General features: G+C 35.6%; 1 protein-coding gene across 3 annotated transcripts in view; it reads left to right on the forward strand.

The window, feature by feature from the left end:
• The first annotated feature begins 4,564 nt into the window (after nucleotides 1–4,564).
• Nucleotides 4,565–26,668, forward strand: part of LOC142352841 (synaptic vesicle 2-related protein-like) — a 37,734-nt gene continuing 15,630 nt past the window's right edge. For 2 of the 3 annotated variants that reach the window (XM_075404990.1, XM_075404992.1), the window contains exons 1-11: nucleotides 4,565–4,854; nucleotides 6,691–6,924; nucleotides 14,722–14,906; nucleotides 15,696–15,767; nucleotides 17,774–17,898; nucleotides 18,475–18,538; nucleotides 22,942–23,067; nucleotides 24,079–24,290; nucleotides 25,684–25,769; nucleotides 25,857–25,961; nucleotides 26,441–26,552. In XM_075404990.1, the coding sequence (XP_075261105.1) occupies nucleotides 4,782–4,854; nucleotides 6,691–6,924; nucleotides 14,722–14,906; nucleotides 15,696–15,767; nucleotides 17,774–17,898; nucleotides 18,475–18,538; nucleotides 22,942–23,067; nucleotides 24,079–24,290; nucleotides 25,684–25,769; nucleotides 25,857–25,961; nucleotides 26,441–26,552 (1,394 nt within the window). In that variant the 5' untranslated portion in view covers nucleotides 4,565–4,781. Of the gene's footprint in view, nucleotides 4,855–6,690; nucleotides 6,925–11,913; nucleotides 12,202–14,721; nucleotides 14,907–15,695; nucleotides 15,768–17,773; nucleotides 17,899–18,474; nucleotides 18,539–22,941; nucleotides 23,068–24,078; nucleotides 24,291–25,683; nucleotides 25,770–25,856; nucleotides 25,962–26,440; nucleotides 26,553–26,668 lie in introns of those variants that run through there. The other variant, XM_075404993.1, reaches the window with a different exon arrangement.

Genomic DNA, 26,668 nt, shown 5'->3' on the forward strand with positions numbered 1-26,668 from the left:
AGTTAAAAAAATGGGCTCCTCCCCAGGCTGCCGTAGCAGCCCGGGACAGGAGCCCTCACGAACCCTTTTGTTTGAACACCAAGGTAACTAAATCTGAATTCCCAATCAAATAATGTTTTCTAAATAAATGCACAAAATTTACAAGCTCTGACGGAGTAAGCTCTGTAAGATTATTGGGCAATACTCCACTTCTCTCTAACGCATTAAAAAGAATAGAACCTCTATACTTGATGGAATTTTTTTCGATTTGCTTTTTACATAATGGCAGTTTCAACAGACGTAAATTAGCACTTCTGGTAATACGATCAGAACGTTCAAAAATAAAAAACGAGTTGAGATACTCTTCACTGTGCTGACTGTTCAGAGAACGCAGAACAAATTTAAGTAGCTCATACAAGTAAATTCAAAAACCGATAAAATTTGATGCTTTTCAAAAAGATCTGAGCACTGATCACGCTTTTTCCTGAAACAAATGAATTTTAGAATTTTTTTCTGCAGTGAAAAAATCCTGGACAGGGCAGAATGACTGCAGCATCCATACACAAGAAGTCCGTACTGAATAACGGACTTGATATTCGAATTGTAGTATAATATCAAGTCTTTTCTGGGTACATAGTGACGTAACTTTGAAATGACTCCACACTGGGTGCTTAACCTTTTCAAAACAATTCCAATATGCGAATGAAAAGCCAGCTTGCAGTCCAGCATAACTCCCAGGTATTTACATGTAGCAGCAGCTTGCACATTAATATTTTCAATACAGAAGCTACCAACACTGGAAGCACGATGACCTATATTTAAGCAAACTGTTTTATCCAGATTCAGTACTAGTTTGTTGGAAGTCAACCATCTGCTAACCGACTCAAGGTCGGCTGTGATTTGTTCATAAGTCACATCGAGTGCGGATAGATTTGTGTCATCAGCAAAAAGAAAAACTTCTAACTTTTTACACACACTTGGTAGGTCTTTTATATATATCAAAAACAAAATAGGGCCTAAAACAGACCCTTGTGGAACGCCACAAGATATTTCTTTATATGAAGATGCAAAACCAGAAAATTCAACTCGTTGAGACCTGTTATGTAGATAGCTTTCAAACCATTTTAAGGCATTTCCTCCAATTCCATAGCAGGACAACTTCTTAATTAGGATGCTATGATCTAGAGTATCAAATGCTTTTTTAAGATCCAAGAAAAAGTTCACAGAAAATTTAGTTCTACCATGCCTTATCCTCTCTGTCAGCTCTGCCAGAGCATCAACGCAACTATGCTTTTTTCGAAAACCAAATTGTTTATTAAAGAAGAGACAAAAGATTCAAAATAATAGTAGACTCTATTAAACATGACTCGTTCAAAAACTTTACTCCATACAATTAAGAGAGATATTGGTCGGTAGTTATTCTCATCAAGCTTTGAACCGGACTTATGAAGTGGAATTAGTTTCGCCTTGCGCAGAAGACTTGGAAAAAAGCCCTTCTTGAATGACTTATTCACCAGCTCAGCCAGATACCCCGATGTAACAGGTGAAGTTGTTTTTACAATAAGGTTGCTCATGTTATCAACCCCAGAAGATGATTTATTATCAAGCTGATGGATGATTGTTTCAATTTCCGCTGTATTTGTTGGATATAGATGCATAGAAAAGTTTTGATCACTTGGTAGTACTAATTCCACATCCGGCAGGCAAGAGCGAACATTCTGTCCAATAGTACTAAAATACTCATTAAACTTCTCAACAATTTCGCACCCTGAAGGATTCTTTTCCATTCTCGCGCAAGATGACAGAGCTGGCAGAGACAAATCTTTAGTAGTTCGACCCTTGATATCATTTAACAACTTAAAACTGCGCCTTGAGTCTCCGATACAAGAAGTAAATTTAGTCATATAATATGATTTTTTCGCTGTAGTGTAGGTTTTTTCAAACTTCAAGCGGTATTCACAGAACCGCGAACGCTTTTGACTGTTGGACTTATCTTTTGACCACTCTCGGTGTAGTCGATTTCTTTTAGTCCGCATGTTTTTCAGAGTATTTGAGAACCATTTGGGTCTTAATATTTTGATATTTCGGCTTTTCTTTATAGGTGCAAAAGAATCAGTCACACTTAAAACTGTTCGCTGGAATCGCTCAAAAGTTTCATCGACACATAACACATCAGATAACTTACACTTGGCAAGTTCGTGACTCAATTTAAACTGGTAAATCAGAACTTGTTCTTTGTTATTCAAAAAAGACGTGTCCCGGAAAATTTTTTCAGTAGAATCTTCGACACTGTCACAAAAAACTGAAGATATATTGGATAATGATCGGTAAAATTCTCGGCCTCCATGACCAATGATTGGAAGACTACAATATTTTTAGTTATATAATGATCAATGCAGGTAGCCGATTCATGTGAAACACGAGTCGGTTCATCTATCAAAAAATCGTATCCATTTGCAGCAATAGCATTTAAGTAGTTTCTCGATATCAGGTTACAATCCAGAGTATTTATGTTGAAATCTCCACATATAACAATTCCAAGATCATCAGAACAACTTTCCAGAAAACTATCAAAGATATCAAGGAACTCCAGTTTATTAATGCGTGGGGGATTATAACAGGTTAACACTTGAAAACAAAAATTTCCCGCTTTTAGTTGAACAAAGGCTGATTCAGGTAAACATGATGACAGTTCTTTAACAAATGAAATAGTTTCATGAATTTGTATCATCACACCTCCCCCTCTTGAGTCACGAACTATGCTTGAAAGGCAATTATAACCTTTCAATAGATAACAAAACTTATCATGGTCTTCATTTAACCATGTTTCTGTAAGGCATATTACTGACGGCGGAGACTCAAGGCTGAACACTAGTGCTTCCAGGTTGTTAAGATTTTTACGAAGCGACCTAACGTTAACAGTTAGAATAGAAATAGATTGTATACGACTTGTTTGAGGATGATTACCGCTAGTCCTGGGTCCGGAACTCCTCACTTTCCTCCACATGAAAGGGCTGCTCAATGATTGTGTCCAGATTACTTTCCTTAGCGTTAGGGGTATCACCAATTAATCCCATTACATAATCCAAAAGATCGTCCTTGTTGTCTTTTCTACTTCTGAGTTCCTCCACTAACGATGACTCTTGATCGCTAAACGTGGTCTTTTCTCTCATTCTTTTAAGTCCTGGAATGCCAGTAGAGATTGGGGTTCTTGGCTGGAAATTGGGCTGACGAAACAAACTGGGGAGTGGGGTAGACGGCTGCACAAAGACATTGGAAGCAGGCACAGGATTGGATAGAGGCGCATTGGACGTTTGTTGTTGCGTGTTTAGTCTCCGCATATTTTTCTTGGCCGTTTGCTTTAGTTCGTCGATGTCTTTCACTGAATTGATAGTATGGCTTCTAGTTCTACCACCTTCTTCAAAATGTAGCATTGGAGCCGAGTTGTAGGTTGTTACCAATAGGTTTTGACTTTCCGCAGTTTCTTTTAGGTTTATGTCGTATTTTGTTAGGCGTTCGTAAAGAAATACTGGCTTGCCATTCATTGGGTTCTTGAAAAACTTTAGAAAACGTTTGCGGCTCCAGATTCGTTCCTTCTGATCGTTGTGTAAGAACTTAGCAACAATCCCATGTGGTTGTTGGGTTGTCCCATTGCCCAAAGCATGACATGCTTTCAAATCGTGGGGTTCACATTCAACTTGCATGACGTTTCTTATAAATGCCACCACATCCATGATTAGCGAGCCATTAACTCCAATTGGCAAATTTCGGAATATTAAACAGTCCTTGGATTCATATCTTTCCAGTTGATTCACTTTAATTTTCACTTGTTCCACTTCTGCTTCGAGTTGGGCAATGCGATTGTTTTTGGCACTATTGTCCTCTAGAATAGCGCGTATAGCTTTTTTCGTTCTATCGTCCAGGCATTCACTTTCCATAATTGCGGTGACCACGTCATTCGCCGTGAGAATCATTGTCCTTCTCTATTTAATAAGTTTATCACAACAATTAGGCTAAGTGCTGGCAATTTAAGGGTTCAGGGTAAATTCAACTCACCTTTTATGACATCTACCTGCTTTAACTGATAAAATATTTGCTATTGAGTTTTGAACCATACGAGAAGATTTTATTTTGATCTCATTTGTTGCCTTCTTTTGTTTAATAGATTAGTTGAGTTATTTATATTATGCGTGTCTTTGTATAAAATCGAGATAGTCTTTATCTTCGATCTGAATTTTTTTTGGGCTTCGATGTATTTTACCAACGTAGTATTACAGTAGGGGAACTATTGATACTTTCTTTTCCTGTAAATACAAATTGTTGAAATTGTTTATCAGCACCGTGTCGGAAGTTTTTTGTTCTGTGACAAATTTTTTGAAATATTTATTATTTCTTAATCGCTTTATGCGAAATAGTAATAGTTGGCAAATTTTAAGGAGAATTTTTTGAGTAAACAAAAGCAGTTGACGTATAGAAGATATAAGTGTGATTTTTAAGTGTGTCAGTCGAAAAATTTCTGGTTGTTTCGAGTAATTGTTGAGCACGAGTTAGAAGAAATATCGATTAGTCTTTGATTTTTTAGGTCTGAATGGCGCGTGTTTATGTATCATGCACGCTTGGGTCTTCAACCGATAAAACATTCTGGGATTCAATTCTATCTATCAAGCTAGATGACTTCTAATTTTCTGCTAATTTTTATATACAGTTATATTTTCTCTGATTTGTTTATCTGAATTGCTCGTACCTGTACAGCTAACTTGGGATTATTAATTATTGTTATTAATGAACAAACAGACTACTTAATGGACTTGGGCCTATCTACTTCACATTCGACTGACGAGGGTGATGGAATAGTAACGAATGCCCATCTAACAGGTATCCCATCACAAAAGAAATGTTTGAATTTTTAAAGTATTCAGTAGTAGTTGGCATTGTAAAAATTATAGTTATAAAAAGTATTTCAATCTAACTAAATCAATCAGTGTTGTCGTTATGTTTCTAGCACAAATCAAAGCATTTCACATGTATATAATCTGTGGTAGGAGAAATAATAGCTTCTGATTTACGTTTATAAATTGGAGTGCTAGTAAGTGTCAATTTGTCCTCTGAAATTCCTGGTTGAGGTACATTAAGTACTTTGTTTTAAGTACCAAGTACAGAATTAGAGCACAAGAAAGGATTAATTTCTCAAGGGAAATGAACAAATTTAAATTATTTTTTTTTCATTAAATACAAAAAAGGTGAAAGAAGTTTTGTGTTGAATACTACACCTGGATAGGGTGGAAAGGTTTTTTTGTTTCTCTTCACTGGCAGAGGCTGGCATATTGTCCTCAATCCAACTAAAAAACCGTGGAAAAAACAAAAACTTCAAAAACCCATGTTTTGCTTCCCGAGACGTCCAATAATTTGTAAGTAGTGTCTTTGCTATCATGTACCAAAAAAGGGCCATATCTCTAAAACTAAAAATACTACTGGGCTGATATTTTGTATGGAAAATAGCAAGTCAGAAAAGTAGGGCTCCCCCCCCCCCCTAATGAGATAGGAACTCTAATGAACTAATTTGAACCAGATTGACTAAATCAGTATTCCAAATGCGGAAGTTCTTTCTAAAGGAACGTACAAAAGTTGAAATTTGACACGGTGTGATATAAGTCACATAAAATGGCAAGTCTCACGCTCTCTAATGCATTAAAAAGAATAGTAGACCTTTAAAATTGAATACTTTTAGATTTTTTTCTTGCATAGAGGAACCTCTAAAAGACGTAGTCCAGAATTTTGGAGACCAATTTTTTGTTGAATTTGGATCCATTTGTTAGTCACTAGTCTATGGTTCTCCGGGTGCACCTTAAGTTTGGCGCACTGCGGCCGATTGCTATGTATGTAAAATGGTTGTAACTTCTCTGCTGCACCTCTTGCTACCAGAAATTTCTTTCCTGTATTTCTTTGCGCTTTTGTATCCGAGGTTGTGAACGGTGTTTACAGTTCCAAGGAAACGTTTATTTTTTGTTAGATATGCCGCGTATGTGCGTCCGCACTCGGGATCCTCCCCCTGTCTTCTCTTATTTAAAACCTCAAGCGCATGTGTAATTCTCAATCAATTGCAGTGTTGATTTATCATTTATACCGGGCAATATAGCAAAATGTACATTGGAGCGTTGACGAAAAATCAATGTTTAATGTTCAATTCATTTAGCCTGATTACAAAACAAAGTTTAAAGCACACAACATATTCTCGAATATATTTATCAAGGCAAGGACAACTTAAGTAGTTCATTCAAGTGGTTGCCCTAGTAAGTCCTAGGTACTAAAAATCCTAAGTCTGGGAACTGATATTCCTCCCGGAAGGTAATTATTCTCCAGAGATGACATTTTATACCTTTACAATGGTATCTATAAATTGTAACTGATATTCCCCACATCTGTTAAAGTATATACTAACCATTATCATTGCAAAGACACACATTAGTTTATTCACACACGGGGTCCTTTTCATTTCAGCCCCCACACGAAATTAGTTATAGCCCCCCCCCCCCATTATTTGTGGTAAGGGTTGGAGATGCTTCAATGGGGAAGAGAGCACAGATGCTATTGCTAATGAAATCAAATTTTGTTCACGGAAAAAGGAGAGAGTTTCTACATTTTTTTCGTGATAAATGTATCGAAAATTCTCGCGTTTGTTTTCATGTCCGTCTATAAGCTTCCGAATTTTAGAAGAACGTATTGGTATCAGGACATCATCAGCAGTTCCGGCTGTTCTGTTTGTTCCTGACGCCGCCGGAGGAGAGAGCGAGGGAGACTCACTACAATTCAATCTGAGAGGATCTCTTCAGATCCAGAACTCAATCGACAGTTCAGGACCCAATGACGTCGCAGATTCTCAACAGCAGGCATCGCAACCTTCAGAGAGGCTTTCGACAGAGGTTCAGAAACCTGATGATACAGCAGGTTTGTCGGCAACTTAGCGACTTTTTCTTCGGTTGTGGCAATCGTAGCATTTATTGCAGTCCTGAAACAATCCATCAATTTTATTAATAGCCGCCCTCATCTTCTCACCCTCTATTATAGCACTCCTATTTTTTTTACAATTCAAAGAATTTGAATTGTTTTTGGGCGCTGTCTTTTTTACGACTCGAATAGGAGTATTGGAGAACTCCTTTTTTAAAATCAATTTTATTGGAGTGATTTTTGAAGCGGGAAATGAAACAGGTGAAAAAATTTGGAGTGATTTTGGTGCTGAACAAAAGTGAAGAGCGGAGCAAAAAGAGTGGTTTTTGTTCATACCGCGGTTTTTGAGAGAACGAGAAATTGATGTGTGAAAAAATTTTCTCTAAGCGTGCGAAAATTTTGTGTTCACGTGCGGCTTTTAAAAGCAGTTTTTTGTAACTTTTGATGATTGAGGTTTGATTATGATATTAAATTAGTTTTACGCTTGTTTTGATAGGAATTGAATGTTTCAAGTAGTTAATTCTGAGTTTAATTCTGAGTTCACATACGGCAATTTGACTTCTTTTATTTACTGTTTTTTACAATTCAAAGAATTTCAATTGTATTGGGGCGCTGTCTTTTTTCCGACTCGAAGAGGAGTATTGGAGAACTCCTTTTTTTAAATCAATTTCATTGGAGTGATTTTTGAAGCGGGAAATGAAACACGTGAAAAAATTTGGAGTGATTTTGGTGCTGAACAAAAGTGAAGAGCGGAGCGAAAAGAGAGTGGTTTTTGTTCATACCGCGGTTTTTGAGAGAGCGAGAAATTGATGTGTGAAAAAATTTTCTACAAGCGAGCGAAATTTTTTTGTTCACGTGCGGCTTTTAAAAGCAGTTTTTTTGCAAATTGTGATGGTTATGAGGTTTGATTATTAATAGCCGCGAAGCGATAGCGGCTATTATTGGGGACATCGTGGTTTTTTTTAATTCGCCGTCTCCATCGATGATTCTTACGACCTGACTTCTTGGAATTGACTTCTTGGAATTGACTTTTTCACTAACTTCTATTGCATTTGCAGTTAAAATTTGTGTGTGTGACGTCATTTCTGCTTTTAGGCCAATTGCGTGACTTACCTCACTAAAAAAATGACTTCTGAACTCACTTATGGAACTTTAAATTTTATGAACATTTTAGTTAAGATCAATAGTGTGCATCTAAGTAGTGCCAAACATATATGCCCTAATTCTTGAGTATAGTCTTGAGTTTTTGATTTCGAATATCAGTTTTGAAAAAGCTCTCTGAGCACTTTTTCCTTATAGACCGTATGTGTCATAAAATTGACAGTCCGAATCTAACCCTAGTGGTCTAATAAAGGACTGGTGGTCGATCTGTCTATCTTATTTCTTTGGTTGTTTCAATTCATGGAAGGCAACAAGCGTCTGTCGCGGCTATTTTCCGGCAACCTGCCGGCTATGTTGATATTGTTTTAGTTTTTGGCTTGTTTTGATAGGAATTGACGGTTTCAAGTAGTTAATTTGAGTTTAATGCTAATTTGGAGGTTTTTGATCAGTTTTGCTGTGATTTTTAGACAAAATTTAATGATTTTTGTGCCTGTTTTTTGTTTTAATGCTTTAAGTGGGATTTGAATAGAAGCTTGTTTTTTAAAGGATATTCAGATACCAATTAGCTGAAGTTTTCTTGGTATAAATAATTTTTTTAGGAAAATTGACAAAAAATTGAGAAATTTAAACCATTTTTCTTATTTTTCTGAATTTTTTTAATCTTAGAGAAATTTCGTAGCCTATTATGACTTGCCCCCATTGTTTTGCGAGGTTTTCATTGCTCTTATTGCAAAGGAACGTTATTCGGCTTGATGTTTCCTTGTACTATTAAAAAAATTCATTACATTTTTCTAGTTTTTCTTTCAATTTGTTTTTGGTTTTTTAATACCGTTTCTATTCTTCCTCAATTTTTTTATGGCATTTGTGGAGATTCAGGGTTCACAATAGTTGTTGCAGTTGTTTTGTCATAAGTATGGGCATTTTTCTCCTTCGAGTCGTTTCCGGAATTCTTCCGGCTATGTTTTTTTTAAAGATCTGTTCACACATTTTTATGATTTTTGAAGTCAAATTGGAGTAGTGATTTTGTTCACGTCGAAAGAGGAAGTGGAGCAAAAAAGTGAGTGGTTTTGCGGCATGACATTTTTTTGCTCTAATTTGAATGTAGAGTGAGAAAACGGTGTTTGAACAAAAATTATCTTTCTCGCTAGTGGTTTTTTGTTCACATGCGGCAATTTCACTTTGATTTTTACTGTTTTTTCGATTTTTTGGATCGGATTTTTTTCTAAATGGTTTTTCCAATCCATTCATAGTTCATTCTGTTCTGGTGTTTTGTTCGAACCAAGGTTCCATTTCTCGCTGAAGGTTATTTGTTCACATGCGACTTTTTGACCTTGATTTTTGTTTTTGAAATTTTTTCAATCTGATTTTTTCGAAATTTCGCAATTCTTTCGTGCTCCGTTCTAGGTCAAGTATTTGTTTAGTGAATGAAAATGTTTTGAATTGTTCGGCAAGACTTGTCCTGCTATGTTTTTTTTACTTCGTTGAACAAAAAAATGTTTCGCTTTATCTCATTCTGCCGCTTTTTCAACATTTTGCGTGAAATCTTTTTGATTTCTCTAGGCTAGTTTCTCTCTTCTGTCATTTTGCTTCTCATTCCACTTCTCAGAAGTATTTTCAACTACGAAATGCCATCAAAATAAATCGGACTGAAAAAATGTTTTTGTACAAAAATATTTTTTTTTCCAGTATCTTCTATTCTTTCCAATCCCAATCATGCTTTTTGGAATCAACGGCGGCTATTTTTTCGGCAATCTGCTGGGTATGTTTGTTTTCTTCGGAGAGTTTCGAAAAGAGCTGTGTCGGTGTTATGTGTAAACTCTAATGTGAGGCGCCCTGTGATTTTAGATATTGGGAGTTTTTTGACAACGAGTTGTACAACCATAAAATAACCTCTTTTGTTTGATAATTTTTTTTACCTCACTTAACTGAGCTTCATCGAGAACTGATGTGTTGGAAATTTCTGTCGTCTTGTTATGTACAAATTTCATTAATGCAGTTGGAGTTTTCGCAACTGTTTTTCTATTTACAAAAACGTTATAATTCAAGCAGCAATTTAGACTTGATTAAACGTGTTGTTTGATAGATTGGCGATCAGAATATTTTTCTCAGTCAGAATATTTTTGGTCAGTCAGAATATTTTTGTCAGTCCATTCTTTGCTTCCTTCACTGTAGCTGTGCGTTACATTACGTAGCCAATGTCCAAAAAGCAAATTTCAATAAATTTGGCGTTTTGCAGAATCGAGTGACCAAAACGTGTCCCCACTTTCACAATTCGTATTTTCATGATGGAATTTAACTATGCAAAACGTGGAAAAACCTTACTTATATCGTGGATATGGCTCAAATTTTGTCACGAGTATACGCGAGTATTATATTTTGTCACGAGTATGGCCCCACCATTTTGAGTCAATATCCTAAAACTTTATTGCCGAATTTTAATAGTAATTAATTGAGACCAAATTCGGTGTCAGGACAATTTACCCAATGTCATTATACCCAATGCCAAAATACCCAATGCCAAATGCCAATATAACCAATGCCATTATACCCAATGTACTTTGATATTTTCGTTCAATAATCCGACAACAAATTGGCAGTCGTTATTACCCTATGTTTTAACATATTTAATGACCATGAGCATGCCTCGGCCCGTGGGACTTGATATGAAATTATCACAACCGAACAAGTGATTAAATTATCCGCTTGTTAAATCATACGTGTAAGAGCTATTTTCTGCTAATTTGTACTCGGATTATGGAATGAAAATATCAATCTTGAATTGGGTATAATGGCATTGGGTATTTTGGCATTGGGTATAGTGGCATTGGGTATAATGGCATTGGGTAAATTGTCATGTAACCACCAAATTCAATGTATCAATTGTTTTTGTGAACAGTGGTGCTATGGCTAATTGTCTTCTTATCCACTAATATCGAGAGGAGATTTTCTGAAATTAATCACCAATTAGGCTTTCTTTCATTTCGATAATTAGATACTGTAATCGTGGGAATGGGTGATGTGAAAATGAGTTACTTGTATTGTGGAACTTGTATTGCAGAAACAAGTAGCTCATGGTGCGGAAACGAGTGACGAAAAATTTCCCCTGGTTTTCACGACAGCGCTTTGGGAAAAGTGGGGGCACATAACCAATTTTGAAGGAAATTTAAACTAAATGAGCCTAGTGGCAATGTTTTCCACACACGCTTACAAGTCTAATCTTAAAACATGGGTCGTGAAAAACCGACAAAACCGTCGAAAACACCGACAAAACTCAAATTTTTAGATTGGCCAGGTATTTAACATATTAAAAGTTTGACAGTTGGTAATAATGTACTGGTTGTTGGCTATTTGATTTTTTTTTCGTTTTAATGACTCGGAGTAAATTGATAGTGTCTCTATACTTTCAGAAAAATACTTTTCCTGAAATATACGCATTAATAAACGTTCTGCTGTGAATTAATTTAAGAAATTTGAGCTTTAATTTAATTTTTTGAGCTTGTTTGGTCAATTTAATTCTAAATATCTTGGCATCTTGCTTATACGGCTATAAGCAAGTCTATTTCGAAGCTATATCCTGAAATTTTAAGGCTTCTGCTGCGCATTTTGAGTGGCCGATATACAGGCCTTAACAGATGTTGTCAGGTCCAAAATGTCTGAGTTCCTTAAATTACTCTCCATGTAAGTTTCCTTTCGATTGAGAATTCAACATTCATCTCAAAGGTTGCAACAATTTAAGTGACAAAATAGCTGAAGTTGCTATCTTATACTGTATAATATATTTTATTATAATATAGAACTCGTGTCTTAGATTCCATGGAATAAAGTGTAATATTCACTCTTTCTTGTGTGAGTATAAAAACTCATTTGACGCACCAGATGTTTTGCCTTTCAAACAGCGAAAAATTTTCAAATAAACCAAGTTTAAGTAAGCGCTTTCTGTTGGTTTAACTAGTTGTTTTGACTTCAGTTTTATGTGTACTGCGTTATTCTGTTTTAAATTTTATCTCATACTACTCTATGCTTTTTTTGTGCCTTCGTTTAATCACAGTTAGAAGCTTCACTGAGCCAACATGAACTTTTCATTCTGTCTTTAGCAGTGACGGCCATTTAGTTTTACTTTATATTTGGTTGATTAAACGATGAAAAACTACAACACGAATGGCAAAGCAGCTACAGGTAGGGGTCTTTTTAACTTTGGTAACCGTTCAGTTTTTCTGGCGTTTGATTGACAATCGTATCAAGAACTCAAATCGTTTATGACGTTTTTTGTTAGGAATATATATTCGATCTGATTCTAGTTTGATTTGATTTGGTTTTTCCATTAACAAAAGTTTGCCACTTTCTTGAGGAATTTTTACCCCTTTTTCGAGAATTATACTCAGACTGCGTTGTCATCATGTGTTAACCTCAATGTTAGAGTAAAACATTGCAAATAAATGACGTTACGCAGTGATTAATTGCTGTTCATAGAGTACAAAATTTAAAAGTCTTATTTAATTTTTGATTTAATGTAAAATCGATGACTATCCAGAGGTTTTTAACTGCAAGCATGGCTTTATTCTTGGGTCCTTGCAACAAATGTCTGTGCATGATAATGTAACGATTTGTAATTGGGATCCTGTCTGTTTGTGCTCCCCCGCCTCAGCTTAGTGGCTGCATATTCAGAAGGCCTCTAGTTGAAAACCCACAGTTCACGGACCATATTTATACATAAATATTTACTATGTTATGGCACTTGCTCTGTAACGGGTGGGCACAAACGGAAAAGATCCGATAATCGTAATTATGTCCTGTTGCAAATATCTTTTTGTCTAATGGTCACCCACCCGTTTGTTTTAGATTTAATTTTTGCGGTCATACTGGGACCATTTAACAGTATGTTGTTCTTTTTCTAAGAGTATGTTATTAATTGCTCTCAAACGAAGTTTGTAGCAGTTATTGTAAACGTGTTGGTCTTTTTTATGCAAATTTTCTGCTTGACCGTTTTGCGCTTATCTTCTAGCACATTTTTTGACTTCTCAAGTGACTTTTTCACGCATTCGTTCTTCATTTTTGAGTGATTTCCATTGCTCGCACTCCAAAGTGAAGCTTGTTGTTAAAATTAGTTCGATTGCAGCAGAGCAAAAAAGGACAAGATAGCCGAGTGGACAGTGCTTCTGGTCAGGGATTGGGAGGTCAATGGTTCGAATCCCGGGCCTGGTCATTTATTTTTGCACCCATAAATTAAAATTTATCAAGGCTTCGCCTTCTGAATTAAATTACCTCGCCTGTCGTTTATGTTATTTATACAATTTTTCTAAGAGTAGGTTATATTTATACTCTGCGCGCCTCTTTAACTAAAAGTCAACCACAGTCGGTGTTTACAGTTTTGCTCATTTGGCATTCAAACAATGGAATTTTTTTAGTTATGTTCCGAAAAGAGAATTTGTATCAAAGCTTTCCCGCTCTCTACAGGATATCTTAAGGTTTTTTCAATCAAAATAATGATTTTAAATCTGCTAGCGTAATGCAGTGCACAACGTCAAAAAATTAGCAAGCATTTACGTGATTTTAATTTTTGATTGTAGTTGCGAATGTGTAACCTACCCCTAGATATATTTTTGTGCTTATCAGTGTGTGACGCAATTTCAATAATTATCAATGAGTTTTAAGCTGAAGTGACTGATTAGTTTTGATAGATTGATAATTACGGAATAATTAATTCTTGTTTTTTTTCAAAAAAAAAGAAAATTCAGAAAGTTTAAATGTTTTTATAATGCACTAGCGAATCCATCAAATTTATTCTGTTGCTATCTATATTCTACAGCATGTACGTTTGGAATTTGCGGAATTTATTTGACTATATACAAGCTACGTTTTTTAAATTTAGTGGGTCGCCGTTTCCATTAATAATTTTATTGTTTTTTCTAGGAGCGGCTAGTCTTTGGTTTTCTTTGGTTTAATTGTTTTCCATCTCAAAACGTAGTATTTTTCAACTTTGAATACGTTTACGAAATTAAAAAATGCGATTATTCCTAATACCAACTTTTTTTCTGATCGATCTTTTTGTCTCACCATTTGACTTTTGGTCCTCAAAAACGGGATATACAGATGAAACCCGGGGGCAAAAAGTTCTCTTTGAGCCTTACGGCTCACTAGTATCTAAGTATTGCGATTCACTCGAAAATGTTTAGAAACATAAATCCATGATGGCTTGATGGCCCCCACTTAACGCATCCCCTACCGCTTCACCCCACCTCATTTGACGCGTAAGTACCATGGTCACATTTAAGCTAAATCTAGCCTCCCTTAGCAGCCGCTAGCTACGAATCCAAGCACTCGCCAGTCGGTTGAGTGCAATTCGCCTGCCGTTCGTCGGTTAATTTTTTTGTATTTTTTCATAGCTTTCATTATAGTCCTGTTCTGACCTTGATACCGATTAGAGCAACCTCTGTGTTGGTGACGGCGCTCTTTTCAGTTAGCACCTTTTTTTATCTCAGTTGGTTACGTCGTTTAGTGCAATTACTATTTCTGTGTTGCAGTATCGAATTGTTTCTCAAATGACAAATTGATATTTAGTTAGGTAATTTACTTTTAATTGATTAAGAATAATTTAATTTTCCCTTTTTAATGTTCATTGTTCAAATCTCACTATATCCTCTCTCTACATTCGATCGAAGAATGATCCTTATCTTTGATTTTGTTTTCTTTATTTAGAATTCTTCACAGTTGACAAGGCGGTCGATCAGTTGGGATTCGGACCCTTCCAGGTTTTCATGTCTGTCTTGTGTGGACTGGCCTGGATAGTGGATGCGATGGAGACTATGATCCTATCTGTTTTGGCACCTGCCCTCGTCTGCGAGTGGAGACTTACCTCTTTCCAGGAAGCATGCGTCACTGTGGTAAGTTGTACTGTTGCACTTAACCATAGCTTCAAGTTGACCATAGCCTGAGCACTCTTGACCGCAATTATGGTAACAAGAGAAAGTTTGAGACGCGGAAAAAGTGGACATAGTCACCAAAAAAGAGCATTGATGCTCACAAATTAACAGTCCGAGATGTGGAAAATAAAAGAAAAAGGACAGCCGAGAACATGCTAATGCTAATGCCCTGCAGACTAAAAGGCCTACTGCTGCTCCGATGCGATTACGCAGAAACAAAATTATTGTTACTATGCCAACCATCTAATTCTGATGATTCGCCGCAATTTTGAGGTAATTTCACGGGTCTTTCCAATTATAACACCCCCCCCCATTGATATCTTTTTAAGGTTATGGGGCATAAGGGTTATATGCTCTTTGCCCACTAAGGTGGTTGTAATGGAGAAGACCCAATTTTAATTCCCGTAAACTTGTCGCATTAAAAAGTTCTGTTGTAAATATGTAAGCAGGATACTGCTTCGACGTTATTGACTTAACTTTGTTTTCATATCGATAAATAAGTAGAGATTATAAAAGAGGATAACATGTCAGCTTTACTATACTTTTGAAAGTTTTAATATTGCATGCAGGTACAGCAAAAGAGTAGCATTTTTTATTACAAAATAGTTGCAAACAATGCTAAAGTGGGAAATCTTAAAAGTACGTTTTTTTCGTACGTTAACTGATCAGTCATTGACTAGCACATGCATGATAAACGATATCAAGATCAGCGCTTGTATGCATTGAAGAAGAACGGTGTACGTGTTTCAGACGGTGTTCACTGGTATGTTGTTAGCTGCCGGGTTTTGGGGCGCCGTGTCCGACAAATACGGGCGCAAATTTGTAAGTTATCTTAAAACTAGTTACCATTCCAAAGCCTTTGCGTCTATAGTATTTAATAACAGGACAAGAAAAGAAAACAAAATATGATATTGTGTCCTGGACTTTTGAATTATTTTGTATTGCTCGAAATTCTACGGCGACGATAATAATGGATTTGTTTTTCATTAGTGTTTATTTTACATTTGTTTTTCATTAGTGTTTATTTTACGGACCATAAAATGAACAATTGAATGTTTAATAGCCGCGAAGTGATAGCAGAGGCTATTATTGACCTTCTCTTGGTTTTTTTTTCAATTCAAAGACTTTGAACTGTATTGGGGCGGCGCTGTCTTTTTTTTATTTTTTAAGAGCTGTTCACTCATTTTCATGATTTTTGAAGTCAAATTGGAGAGCGATTTTGGTCACGCCGAAACAGGAAGTGGAGCGCAAAAGCGTGTGGTTTTGCGGCGTGAATTTTTTTTTCTCGATCTAATTTTATAGTAAAGTAAAAAAACTGTGTTTGAACAAAAATTCGCTTTCTCTCTAGTGATTTTTTGTTCACATGCCTCAATTTCTCTTTGATTTTTGCTGTTTTTGGATCGGATTTTTTTTCTTAGTGGTTTTTTCAATCCATTCATAGTTCGTTCCAGGCCTAGTTTTTGTTTGAACCAAATTTCCTTTTCTCACAAGTGGTTTTTTGTTCACATGCGGCATTTTTATATTGATTTTGTTTTTTTTTTAATTTTTGTCTGATTCATTTTAGAAATGGTTTTCCCAATTCACTCATTCTGCTCAATGAGTGGTTCTAGGTCTGGTGTTTTAGGTCTAGGTCTAGTCAATGAAAATTCTTGGAATTGTACTTCAGGACTTGTCCTGCCATTTATTACAATTCAAAGAATTTGAATTGTGTTGGGGCGCTGTCTTTTTTCAAGATCTGTTCACACGTTTTCATGATTTTTGAAGTCAAATTGGAGCAGTGATTTTGGTCACGCCGAAACAGGAAGTGGAGCGAAAAAACGAGTGTTTTCGCGGTGTGAAATTTTTAAGCCCTAATTTTAAAATGGAATGAGAAAACGGTGTTTGTACAAAAATTAGATTTCTCGCTGGTGGTTTTTTGTTCACATGCGGCAATTTCACTTTAATTTTCACTGTTTTTTCGGATCGGTTTTTTTTCTAAATGGTGTTTTGTTCACATGCGGTATTTTGACATTGATTTTCTCTTTTTTTAAATAAATTTTCAGATCTGATTTTTTCAGAAATGGTTTTCCCAATTCACTCATAGTGCATTTTAGGTCTAGTTTGTGGTATAGTCAATGAAAATTCTCTGAATTGTACAGCAGGTCTTGTCCTGCTATGTTTTTATTTTGTCGTCAAGATTGTTAAGGCCATATGACGTCACAACCACTTCAAATCTGCTTTTTGTTCATTCGTTTATGAAATTTCAACTTAAGTGCGTGAGTGACGTGATGTCATTTTTTACTCTTTGTGGAGTGAGTTTTTTGTTCTTTTGCGTCATAAAGTTTTTGATCTAAGGTGACTTATCTCACTCTCAAAAATGACTTCCTCGCTCTGAAATTGACTTTTCTTTAATTGAGATGAGGCCAAGTGAATGTATATCACTCTTTTTTGAAGGTTATTTAAGAGCAGTTAATAGAAACAGTAATAAGCTGTCCAGAATCTTAATCAAAATTTAACATCTCAGCCTTTAATGAAAAGAATAAATTTCTTTTTGGGCTGTAGTTTTTACTTTTGTTGAGACTGCAGATCTACGAAGCTATTGCGGCTATTTTCTGGCATTCTGTCAGCTTTGTTTTAAATTGATCAAATATGTATTGCGATAATATATTGCGAACATAGAAACTATTGTGAAGCTAGAAACTAAATTTAGTCATTGCGAGCTACACTATTACACATGATTACTGTAGGATCCTGATTAAATGCAACCAGAAATTAGCCTTTTCTTATGGTTTCTTTAGTACTAGTCTACAATGATGTTTGAATGAGATTTGTTTGTATTTGGTTACCAGGGTCTGGTGGTGTCATCTGTAATCACATTCTACTTTGGTGCTCTAACTGCATTCAGTCCCAGTTATGGCTGGATTCTCATACTTCGAGGTCTCACAGGCGTCGGAATAGCCGGCGCACCACAAGCGTTAGTAGACTAGTTTCTTTGGATCTATTCTGTTTCCCCCCGTGTTTTTATACCCCCCAATTACAATATATGTGTTGTTTATGGCACGTTACCATGTTGAAAAACAGCACGTTGGCCGTGGGGGGTCCGTTCTTATACCCATGCCAAGATCTTGCATGTCCGTACATATCTTTATATTTTCATAGCCAGTAACATTTCAAGATTTTGGCAAGACTTACCATGTTTTAGGATGTTCTTCATAATGGTGAATTAGTTTCGACTCACAAGGGCTACTATAATGACTTAAGTAAATTTTACTGGGTTCAAAATTTACTTATTTTCTGAAAAAAATTATACGGTGGGTCGTTGGTTAATTGACTATCACTTTCTAGACTGCTCGATGCAAATCAGTTGCTTTCGGTATAAGTTGAATGTAAATATTTGAACAAAAAAGACAGAACGTTTTAAGCGGTATAACACCTCATCTAAGGAATGTTGAGTCTAGTAATGCTGATTTATGAGCTCCCATAACTTAATATTACCTGAACTTGCTACAAGTTAAATTTAGCTTTAGCAAATAATTTTGTTTTGTTTCAGAGTGACAATATATTCCGAGTTTCTGCCAAGCAAATTCAGGGCAAGAGCCATTGTGCTACTAGAGGTAAATAGTCTCATTTTAGGAACGGTTTGAACTTTCTCAAGTTTTTTTTTAGCATTTTTTAACTTAAGTTTATTCTTCCAACAATTTTAATGGAGGAATATATATGCGAGGCTAGATTTTTTCTTTTTTTTCAGTCAATTTTTGACCTTTTGTTTACGCATCGTTGAGAAAAAAGAGAAACAACTTTTTGTAGGTTTTAGAGGCTGGTTTTGATTTTTTTAATACCCGCGTCAGCAATTCCAGGCGGCTATTATTGCGCTCCTAATTTTTACATTTCAAAGGCGCTGTCTTTTATTTTTAAGATCTGTTCACACGTTTTCATGACTTTCGAAGTCAAATTGGAATAGTGATTTTGGTCACGCCGAAACAGGAAGTGGAGCGAAAAAGCGAGTGTTTTCGCGGCGTGAAATTTTTAAACCTAATTTTAAAATAGAATGAGAAAAAGTTGTTTGTACAAAACTTCGATTTCTCGCTAGTGGTTTTTTGTTCACATGCGGCAATTTCACTTTGATTTTTACTGTTTTTTCAATTTTTTAGATCGGATTTTTTTCTAATTGGTGTTCCCAATTCATTCATAGTCCGTTCTAGGTCTAGTTTTCTGTTTAGTCAATGAAAATTCTTTGAATTGTACGTCAGGACTTCTCCTGCTATGTTTTTTTTACTTCGTCAAATAGATTTGCGTTTCGTCTTACCCTGAATTTTTTGGAATTGACTTTTCCAACGACTTCAGTGACTTCTACTGCTTTGCAGTTAAAGTTTATGTTGGTGACGTCATTTCTGCTTTTAGGTCAATTACGTGACTTACCCCACCCACAAAATGACTTCTGAACTCACTTATGGAACTTTTACTAATCAAAGGTCAATAGTGTGCTTCTATGTAGTGCCAAACTTATATGCCCTGTTTCCTTAGTAAGGGAGTCTTGAGTTTTAATATCGAATATTAATTTAGGGCTCTATTAGGGCTTTTTCCTTGTAGAGCAAATGTGTCTCATAAAAACGACAGTCCAAATCTAACCCAAAAAGTCTAGTGGTCTATTAAAAAGCTGGTGGTTGATCTGTCAATCTTATTTCTTTAGTTGTTAATAGCCGCGTCCTCAATTCCAGGCGGCTATTATAGCGCTCCTAACTTTTTTTACTTCGTCTAACAGTTTTGTGTTTCGTCTTCCCCTGACGTCTTGGAATTGACTTTTTGAATGGCTTACCTCACTAAAAAAATGGCTTCTGAACTCACTTATGGAACTTTAAATTTTATGAACATTTACTTGTTAAATGTCAATAGTGTGCATCTAAATACTGCCAAACATATACGCCCTAATTGTTGATTATTAGAGTCTTGAGTTTTTGATATCGAATATTAATTTTTGGATCTTCTCCGTTTGTGCCCCCAGTACGTTATGCGCCCCCAGTTACAGAGCACGTGCCATTACATAGTAAGTCATTATGTAAAAAATATTGCACATGCATCTGAGGGGTGCAAATAATATGCGCCCACTAAGCCTAGGGGGCACAAACGGAAAAGATCCTAATTTTGAAAAGCCCTATTAGGGCTTTCTCCTTATAGAGCTTATGTGTCTCATAAAAATGACAGTCCAAAGCTAACCCAAAAAGTCTAGTGGTCTATTAAAGGACTGGTGGTCGATCTGTCTATCTAATCGCGTTGGTTGTTTCATTTCATGGAATGCCCTAAGCGTCTATCGCGGCTATTTTCCGGCAATTTGCCGGCTATGTTCAAAATATAACTTTTATCACAGATTGAAAGAAGGGAGCTGTTTAGGAGTGGGAGAAACAGGGGAAGGAAAAAGAAAAATTGTGGGTTTGAAATAGGGGTGTGCTGGTGTAAAACTTTTTTAATATAGTTTTTATGAATTTGATATTAAACTATTTTAATAAAATTACACCAGATTATAAAAGTTTGCCTATAGTTTTCATTTTCGCGCTTCGCCGGGAAAATATAAATTTCTCTTTGTAGCCTTTACAGGCTAAATTTGAAACTATAGTGTAAAAAACTACAAAATTTAATGCAGTTTGAAATAAATGAGCTGTTCAAAAAATTTAAAAAAAACAGAAAATGGGGAAAATTTTTGGATGGGAGTGGACATGCGGACGACATTGAATTATCAAAATGGATTAATTTAGTTGCTAACACAATTGTCAGTATCTTATATAACGCTAACTGTTTTCTTTTTTATAAATCTGTCAAAATAAAATGAAAATTTCCTCATAAAAATCAAGTATTGAATCAGCAACAACAACAGTCTTCTCCACTTTCCGCCAGATGTTTCCTTTTTTAGTACAATTATAAGCTCTCGATTTTTAGCTATTCAATAGATTGTTGACCTAACCAGAACAAAGTTTTTTCCAGAACATTTTGAATCGAAAAAACCTGTAAAATTTTACAAAGAGAAGAAAAAACATTCAGCTGCTTTTCTTTGCAACTTAGCTTAATTTGTAGACAGTTTGTTAGTCTATATATAGTTCTGTTGATTGCATTTGCCAGAAGCCCTATGCAACTGAAACACATTTTGTGGAAAGGAAAACTACGGAAAATAATTTCTCTAGAGAAAAATGAAAACAACCACAATTTGAAGAATTTATTCTTTTTGGTGGTTGCTCTGGTCTCTAAAACAAACTATTTCCTGCAAATGAGGGTATCTTTTTTCGTTGAATATTTGATACGACAACGAAAGTATGGAAATTTTGTAACTTTTTTTAAAAGATAGATAAGCTGTTTTTTATTTGGTTTTGCCCTAAAATTCGGAGTGCGAGGTGGCCGACGGCAATTGTTGAGCCTACTTTAAATAATAAATGGTTTATTGGTATCTTCTGAGAATGGAACAAGTGTGTGAAATTTGAGACAAAAACAAGAGAAATAGAAAATGAGAAAAAACTTGGAAAGTGAGAAAATTTTCTTTTAGATTTTTGCGCAAGTATATGCTATCAAACTCTCCATCATATAAGGTGTTAATATGACAAAAGGGAACAAAATAGGTTTTTTGAGGAGCGTTCAAAAACATAACGCTGAAAAGGCAACATAACGCTGAGAAATCTTGTGAAAACTAAAAGTACCTCTTTTTCTCCGCCAATTTTTCTCTTCCAAACTTCTTGCTTCAGACCTTAACTAACATGCTTGCTCTATTCAAGTGGCATCAATTTGTTAAGCAGCAAGAATTTAAAAAATTTCTTTGGGAGCCCTTTATGTCCGGTCACTTCAAATAAAAAAGAATGTAAAGTTTTGTTGAGGTAGAAGTAAATTGCTGCAAAACACTAGCCAAAAGCAGGTCAACTAATTAGTTAAGGGTTTTATATATCTAAGATTAGCCAATCTGACTTCTTATGGGGAATTGTTTGTAAGAAAGACAGGCAAAAGCAATCACTTGACAATAAAATGAAGCAGAATAATGTCTTTGTTAACACCAGAACCGTCTTCTCAACTTATGCTTGGCTGACATTAAAGTGTACTTTCTCCAGTTGACTCAAAATTGACTGAATAATAAATGTTGGGAATAATTGTGCGTGAGATAGATCAGTTAGAATCGTCAGTGCGAAAAATGTTATTTGATTTGTCACGTATATTTTGAACAAATTGTTTTTATGTTGCTTTATTAATTTTGTTCGAAATCAAAAAATGGCCAAATATAATGCAAATGAATTGAAAGTATCTTTAAATAGCGTATTTGTCAAAAATACAAAACTTGAGATAATCGACAACTAAAATGCTCAATGAAATCTTGATATTCTGGAAAATTTATGTGAGAAAAAATTCTCAACTGGATCTTGAGTAATTGATAAAGATGTCATCAAAAATTATATGGGAAAAAAATCAGTCGGTTATTACTTTGCTACTTCTAGCACGTAAACTCATATTGAAAAAAGTTGTACTCAAGGTTGCTCCGAAGAAAAGCTTTAAATTTTAACTTCGCAAAACTGATTGTTAAAAGATCATTTCCTCTCCGATCAAAGTAAATTGTTTGAGAAAATTGAGAGGCATGTTGGAACAATCTGTGCCACGCACAATTTTGCACGAGCCGTCTTGTTTTAAGTTTAACTTCATTATAGTCATGCTTTTGTAATCAACTTTGCATGTTTTTACGAATTAAGCTGCTCAGGATAATTGTTGTGCATTAATTTAATCTTGATTCGACGGGTTAGGATCGACTATATCTTTTGAACTTTTGAGCGCTTAATTTGACTGTTTCTTTGCAAGAACTTTTACAGGCTTTATGATTGAGTAATCATATTTTAATATCATTTCTCGGACCATTTTTCGGACATTTCTAGGCACATTTTAAGAACATTGTAAGAACAGAACTATCTCGGGTGTTTGCAACATTTCTTTTTTTTTAAAAAAAGTTTAAGTAAGAGAATTGCGATCAATTGTGTGATTGTGTGACTGTGTGTTGTAGGTGTTTTGGGCAATAGGGACTATGATAGCAGTGGCCATTGCATTGGTAGTGATGCCGACTATAGGCTGGAGGTATATGGTTTTCTTCTGTGCTCTACCAGTTGTCATCTTCATAGTACTCTGCTATGTAAGTACTCTATGGAAGCTCTCTATACAGTATTTAGGTTTTTACTAACTTCTAGGTTTATCTTAAGTTCTTATTAAACCCGAACAAGGAGCTTGAGTATATTACATTTGAACTCCTAAATTACCTTTTTTTTCTTTTGTTCATCTCCCCATACACTTTCTGTCATAATAATGTAATGTTGGTTACATTTTTCTGGTACTTGTACCTGTATTTCAAGTGTCTTCTCTCTCTCTCTCTCTCTCTCTCTCTCTCTCTACTCTATCAAAGCATTCCTTCTTTCTTTTAATTATCAAAACTCCAGTCCGTTTTGCTGTCTTTGAATCGCTCTCGAAAAACTTGAAGATAATTTGAACTCATTTATCATGCTGTCACATATGTCAACACACGCTTATAGCCCCAGTCTTAAAACATGGTTGTTAATAATAAGAGTGACAAACTCAAGAAGATTTACTCGATCAATTGAACTTTTGCTTCGTAATGCTTTTACGGTTTTTGCAAGCACCTCTTTTCCTGTTCTCAAACATGTAGAGCCATAAAAATTGTCCTTCAATTTTTACCATCTAATATATGATGAAAGACTTACACTGCCATAGATCGTTTTTTTTTACTTGACGCTGAATTTTTAATTGACGATGATATTTTTATGTTTCTGACCGAATGGTCTAAAAAGTTAGAGATAATTATAGTGTTAAAATTAGAGATTTTACTGGGACGAAATTTTAGTTTTTGAGATAATAACGTTACCCTTACTCAAACAAAATCAATACTTATTCAAAGCTCAGGATTGATAGTGGGAATTACCCGTTGTATCTCATATTAAATAGGATACAACCCCTTCCCCTCCTCTCACCTCGTGCTCACCCCACACCTCCCCCTCCCTCAATTAAGCCGAAACTAGCGTCCCTAATCCACGCAGCTAGGTACTGACGATGCCGATTGCTCGCCAGTCGTTTGAGAGCAATTCGCCCGACTTTAGTGGGTAATGTTATTCACAATCTGCGTGTGTGTTAGTGGCTGCCAGAAAGTGCGAGGTACCACGTGGTCGCAGGGGATAAGGAAGCAGCTCTGAATTCCATCAAACAGATAGCGACTTGGAACAAGAAGCCAATGCCACTTGGGGAGTTGATTGTGGACGAACAGGAAAGCAGTAAGGACAGGGGGAGATTTCTAGACCTGTTCTCATCCGAATACGCTCTCACTACATCACTTATATGGCTGTTATGGTCAGTGCAGAACAAGTAGATTACATAATGATAAAAGTATGGAACATACTTTAAGATTTTTTACGGAGCATACTTGATTGAGCATACTTTAATGTTAACAGACTTTATGTTCTTTATGGAACATAATTGATTGAACATACTTTAATGTTTAAGTTGGACTTTCATGGTTTACTCAAAGCTTTTTAGAGAATCAAGGGTAAAAATAGCCAGGCACCAAAATCTCGAGGCAGCTCTCAACCTAATTATAGAATAATTAGATCAATTAAGAAATGTTCATGAAAATAGGTTCTTAATGAAAATATGCCATTTATATGCGGTTGACTTGAGTTTCTTGTCCTAATTTTCGCCCTCTCGCAGTATCAATCTCCTTTTTGGTTTTTTCTCAAGTTTTAACAAAAAACGCGTTTTTAATCCTTGCGATTTTCTAGTTAATTTAGAAAATCAATTCTAGTACCCTTCGGGCTTTTTACCCACCACTCGGGTACAAGTGAGCTTGTGTCACAGCAAAAAGTCCCTCATGCCACTAAGATTTATGATGCAATAAATAGATAACTATGTCTAGATGTGTGTTTCAATTCCTACAATCCGGTAAAACGTAATATTTTTCGTTTCAGCATTCTGGTATCTGCATTAGAATATGATCAGTCGATATATTTCAAGTGTTCAAGCGGAGATAGAATAGTTTAAGCGCTCTTAAACTAAGTTTGGAGCATTTATTTGGAGTACTGTTGGTCTTTTTAATTTCATCTTCCACTCGTTTTTTTCGTTTAAACCAGTGTTTGAAGTCACATTGCAGCGCTCTGTGATTTTTAGTACGATCTAATTCCGCTAAGTGTGCGCTTAGCGAAAACTTTTGAGGAGACATAATTCATAATGTTGAAAACTATTTTTATCAGTTTTGGACCCCTTTCGATCCCCTATTTTAAAGTCCAATCTTAGACCACTCTTTTTACGCATAACCTCTTTCCCCTGTATCCTTGCCCTCTGAAGCTAGCCTCCCTGTACTTAAGCTAGCCACAATACACGAAAGCCAGCCCCCTACCTGTTGCTATAGAGAGATTCTTCAGACGATATTGGTATCCACTAATTGATATTTTAGTTATCCACATTGAAGCCAGAAAATTGCTTTCTGTTTCTTGTCCGAGAGAGTTATATAATATAGATTCAACGTATGTTGTGCGATAATTTGTTTCATTCAAATATTTTCCAGCGAATTCTATCATTGAATTTGCTTAATTACTTTTTCATAAAATATTTCGTTTCAAAATTCTCAAGTTTTTGCCGCAAAAGGCTTTAGAATGATGTCTTATGTATTGTTCTTGAAGCTTTAAATTCTTTAAAAAAATATGAGCGGGTATGATTCAGTTATCAATTTAACTTACTGAATGTTTAGGTTGATTGCTGCCGGAACTTATTATGGAATAGTACTGGCCACAACTGAGATATTCTCAGAACTCAGCTCTAGTGACGAGAAATGCGGTTAGAATCTATACCTTCAATATTTTAAAGTCAAACTTTTTTTAAATAACACAAATGCTATGTTTGATAATGTATATCTTGTTTAAGTGACCAAAGCCCAGGAAGACGATAAGACGTGTTGGGCAGAATGCAAGGAGCTTCAAACTGATGATTATGTTGACATTTTGTGGACTACTTTGGCCGAATTTCCGGGTAAGTGAAAGGAGGAATATAAGTGGAATCTTGATTGTCCGTGTTGCTAATCCGCCTCCGCCTTCTACTGCTGTTTTTTGGCATTGAACCTCATAACCTATATTAAGCATATTTTGAAAATGAAATCATGAATTATGTGCTCGTGGAATACGCGTGTTAATTAACTATGACAATTTGTCATCGTCTCCATTAACTATAACAATTAACTATGACCATTTTTTTTGACAATTTGTGGTCAATTAATTTTTAAAAGCAATTTTTTCAAAGGCTGTTTGTTAAAAGACACAGAATTGCCCGAGTATTTACATTCTTGTGTAAAACTCGAGGCAGTGTATTTTACAGGTATTATGTTAGATGAGTAATTGTTACGATATCACAAAATTATATATTTCAAAAGAGACAATGCACGTTTAAAATCATTAAGGATAGAGAGAAATCACACTGACTTTAATTACATTAATTTCAAATGTTTTTTTTAGGTCTGTTGATAGCGTTGGCGTTGGTGGAGATGTTTGGTCGAAAGAAGTCAATTGCGATAGAGTTCTTCTTGTTCGGACTGTTCGCCTTCTTAGTCTCATTCTGCATGCCAAGGTACCTTTCACTCCTCTATAATACATACTCTCAGGTGTTTAGGTCTATTATTTAGTTTTGTGTCAAGGATGGTGCCCACAGTTTCTGAAATAATGATTGTTTACGATATGAAATAC

Source organism: Convolutriloba macropyga, chromosome 14 (genome assembly GCF_964194025.1).
Source record: "Convolutriloba macropyga chromosome 14, txConMacr16.3, whole genome shotgun sequence".
Lineage (NCBI taxonomy): Eukaryota > Metazoa > Xenacoelomorpha > Acoela > Convolutidae > Convolutriloba > Convolutriloba macropyga.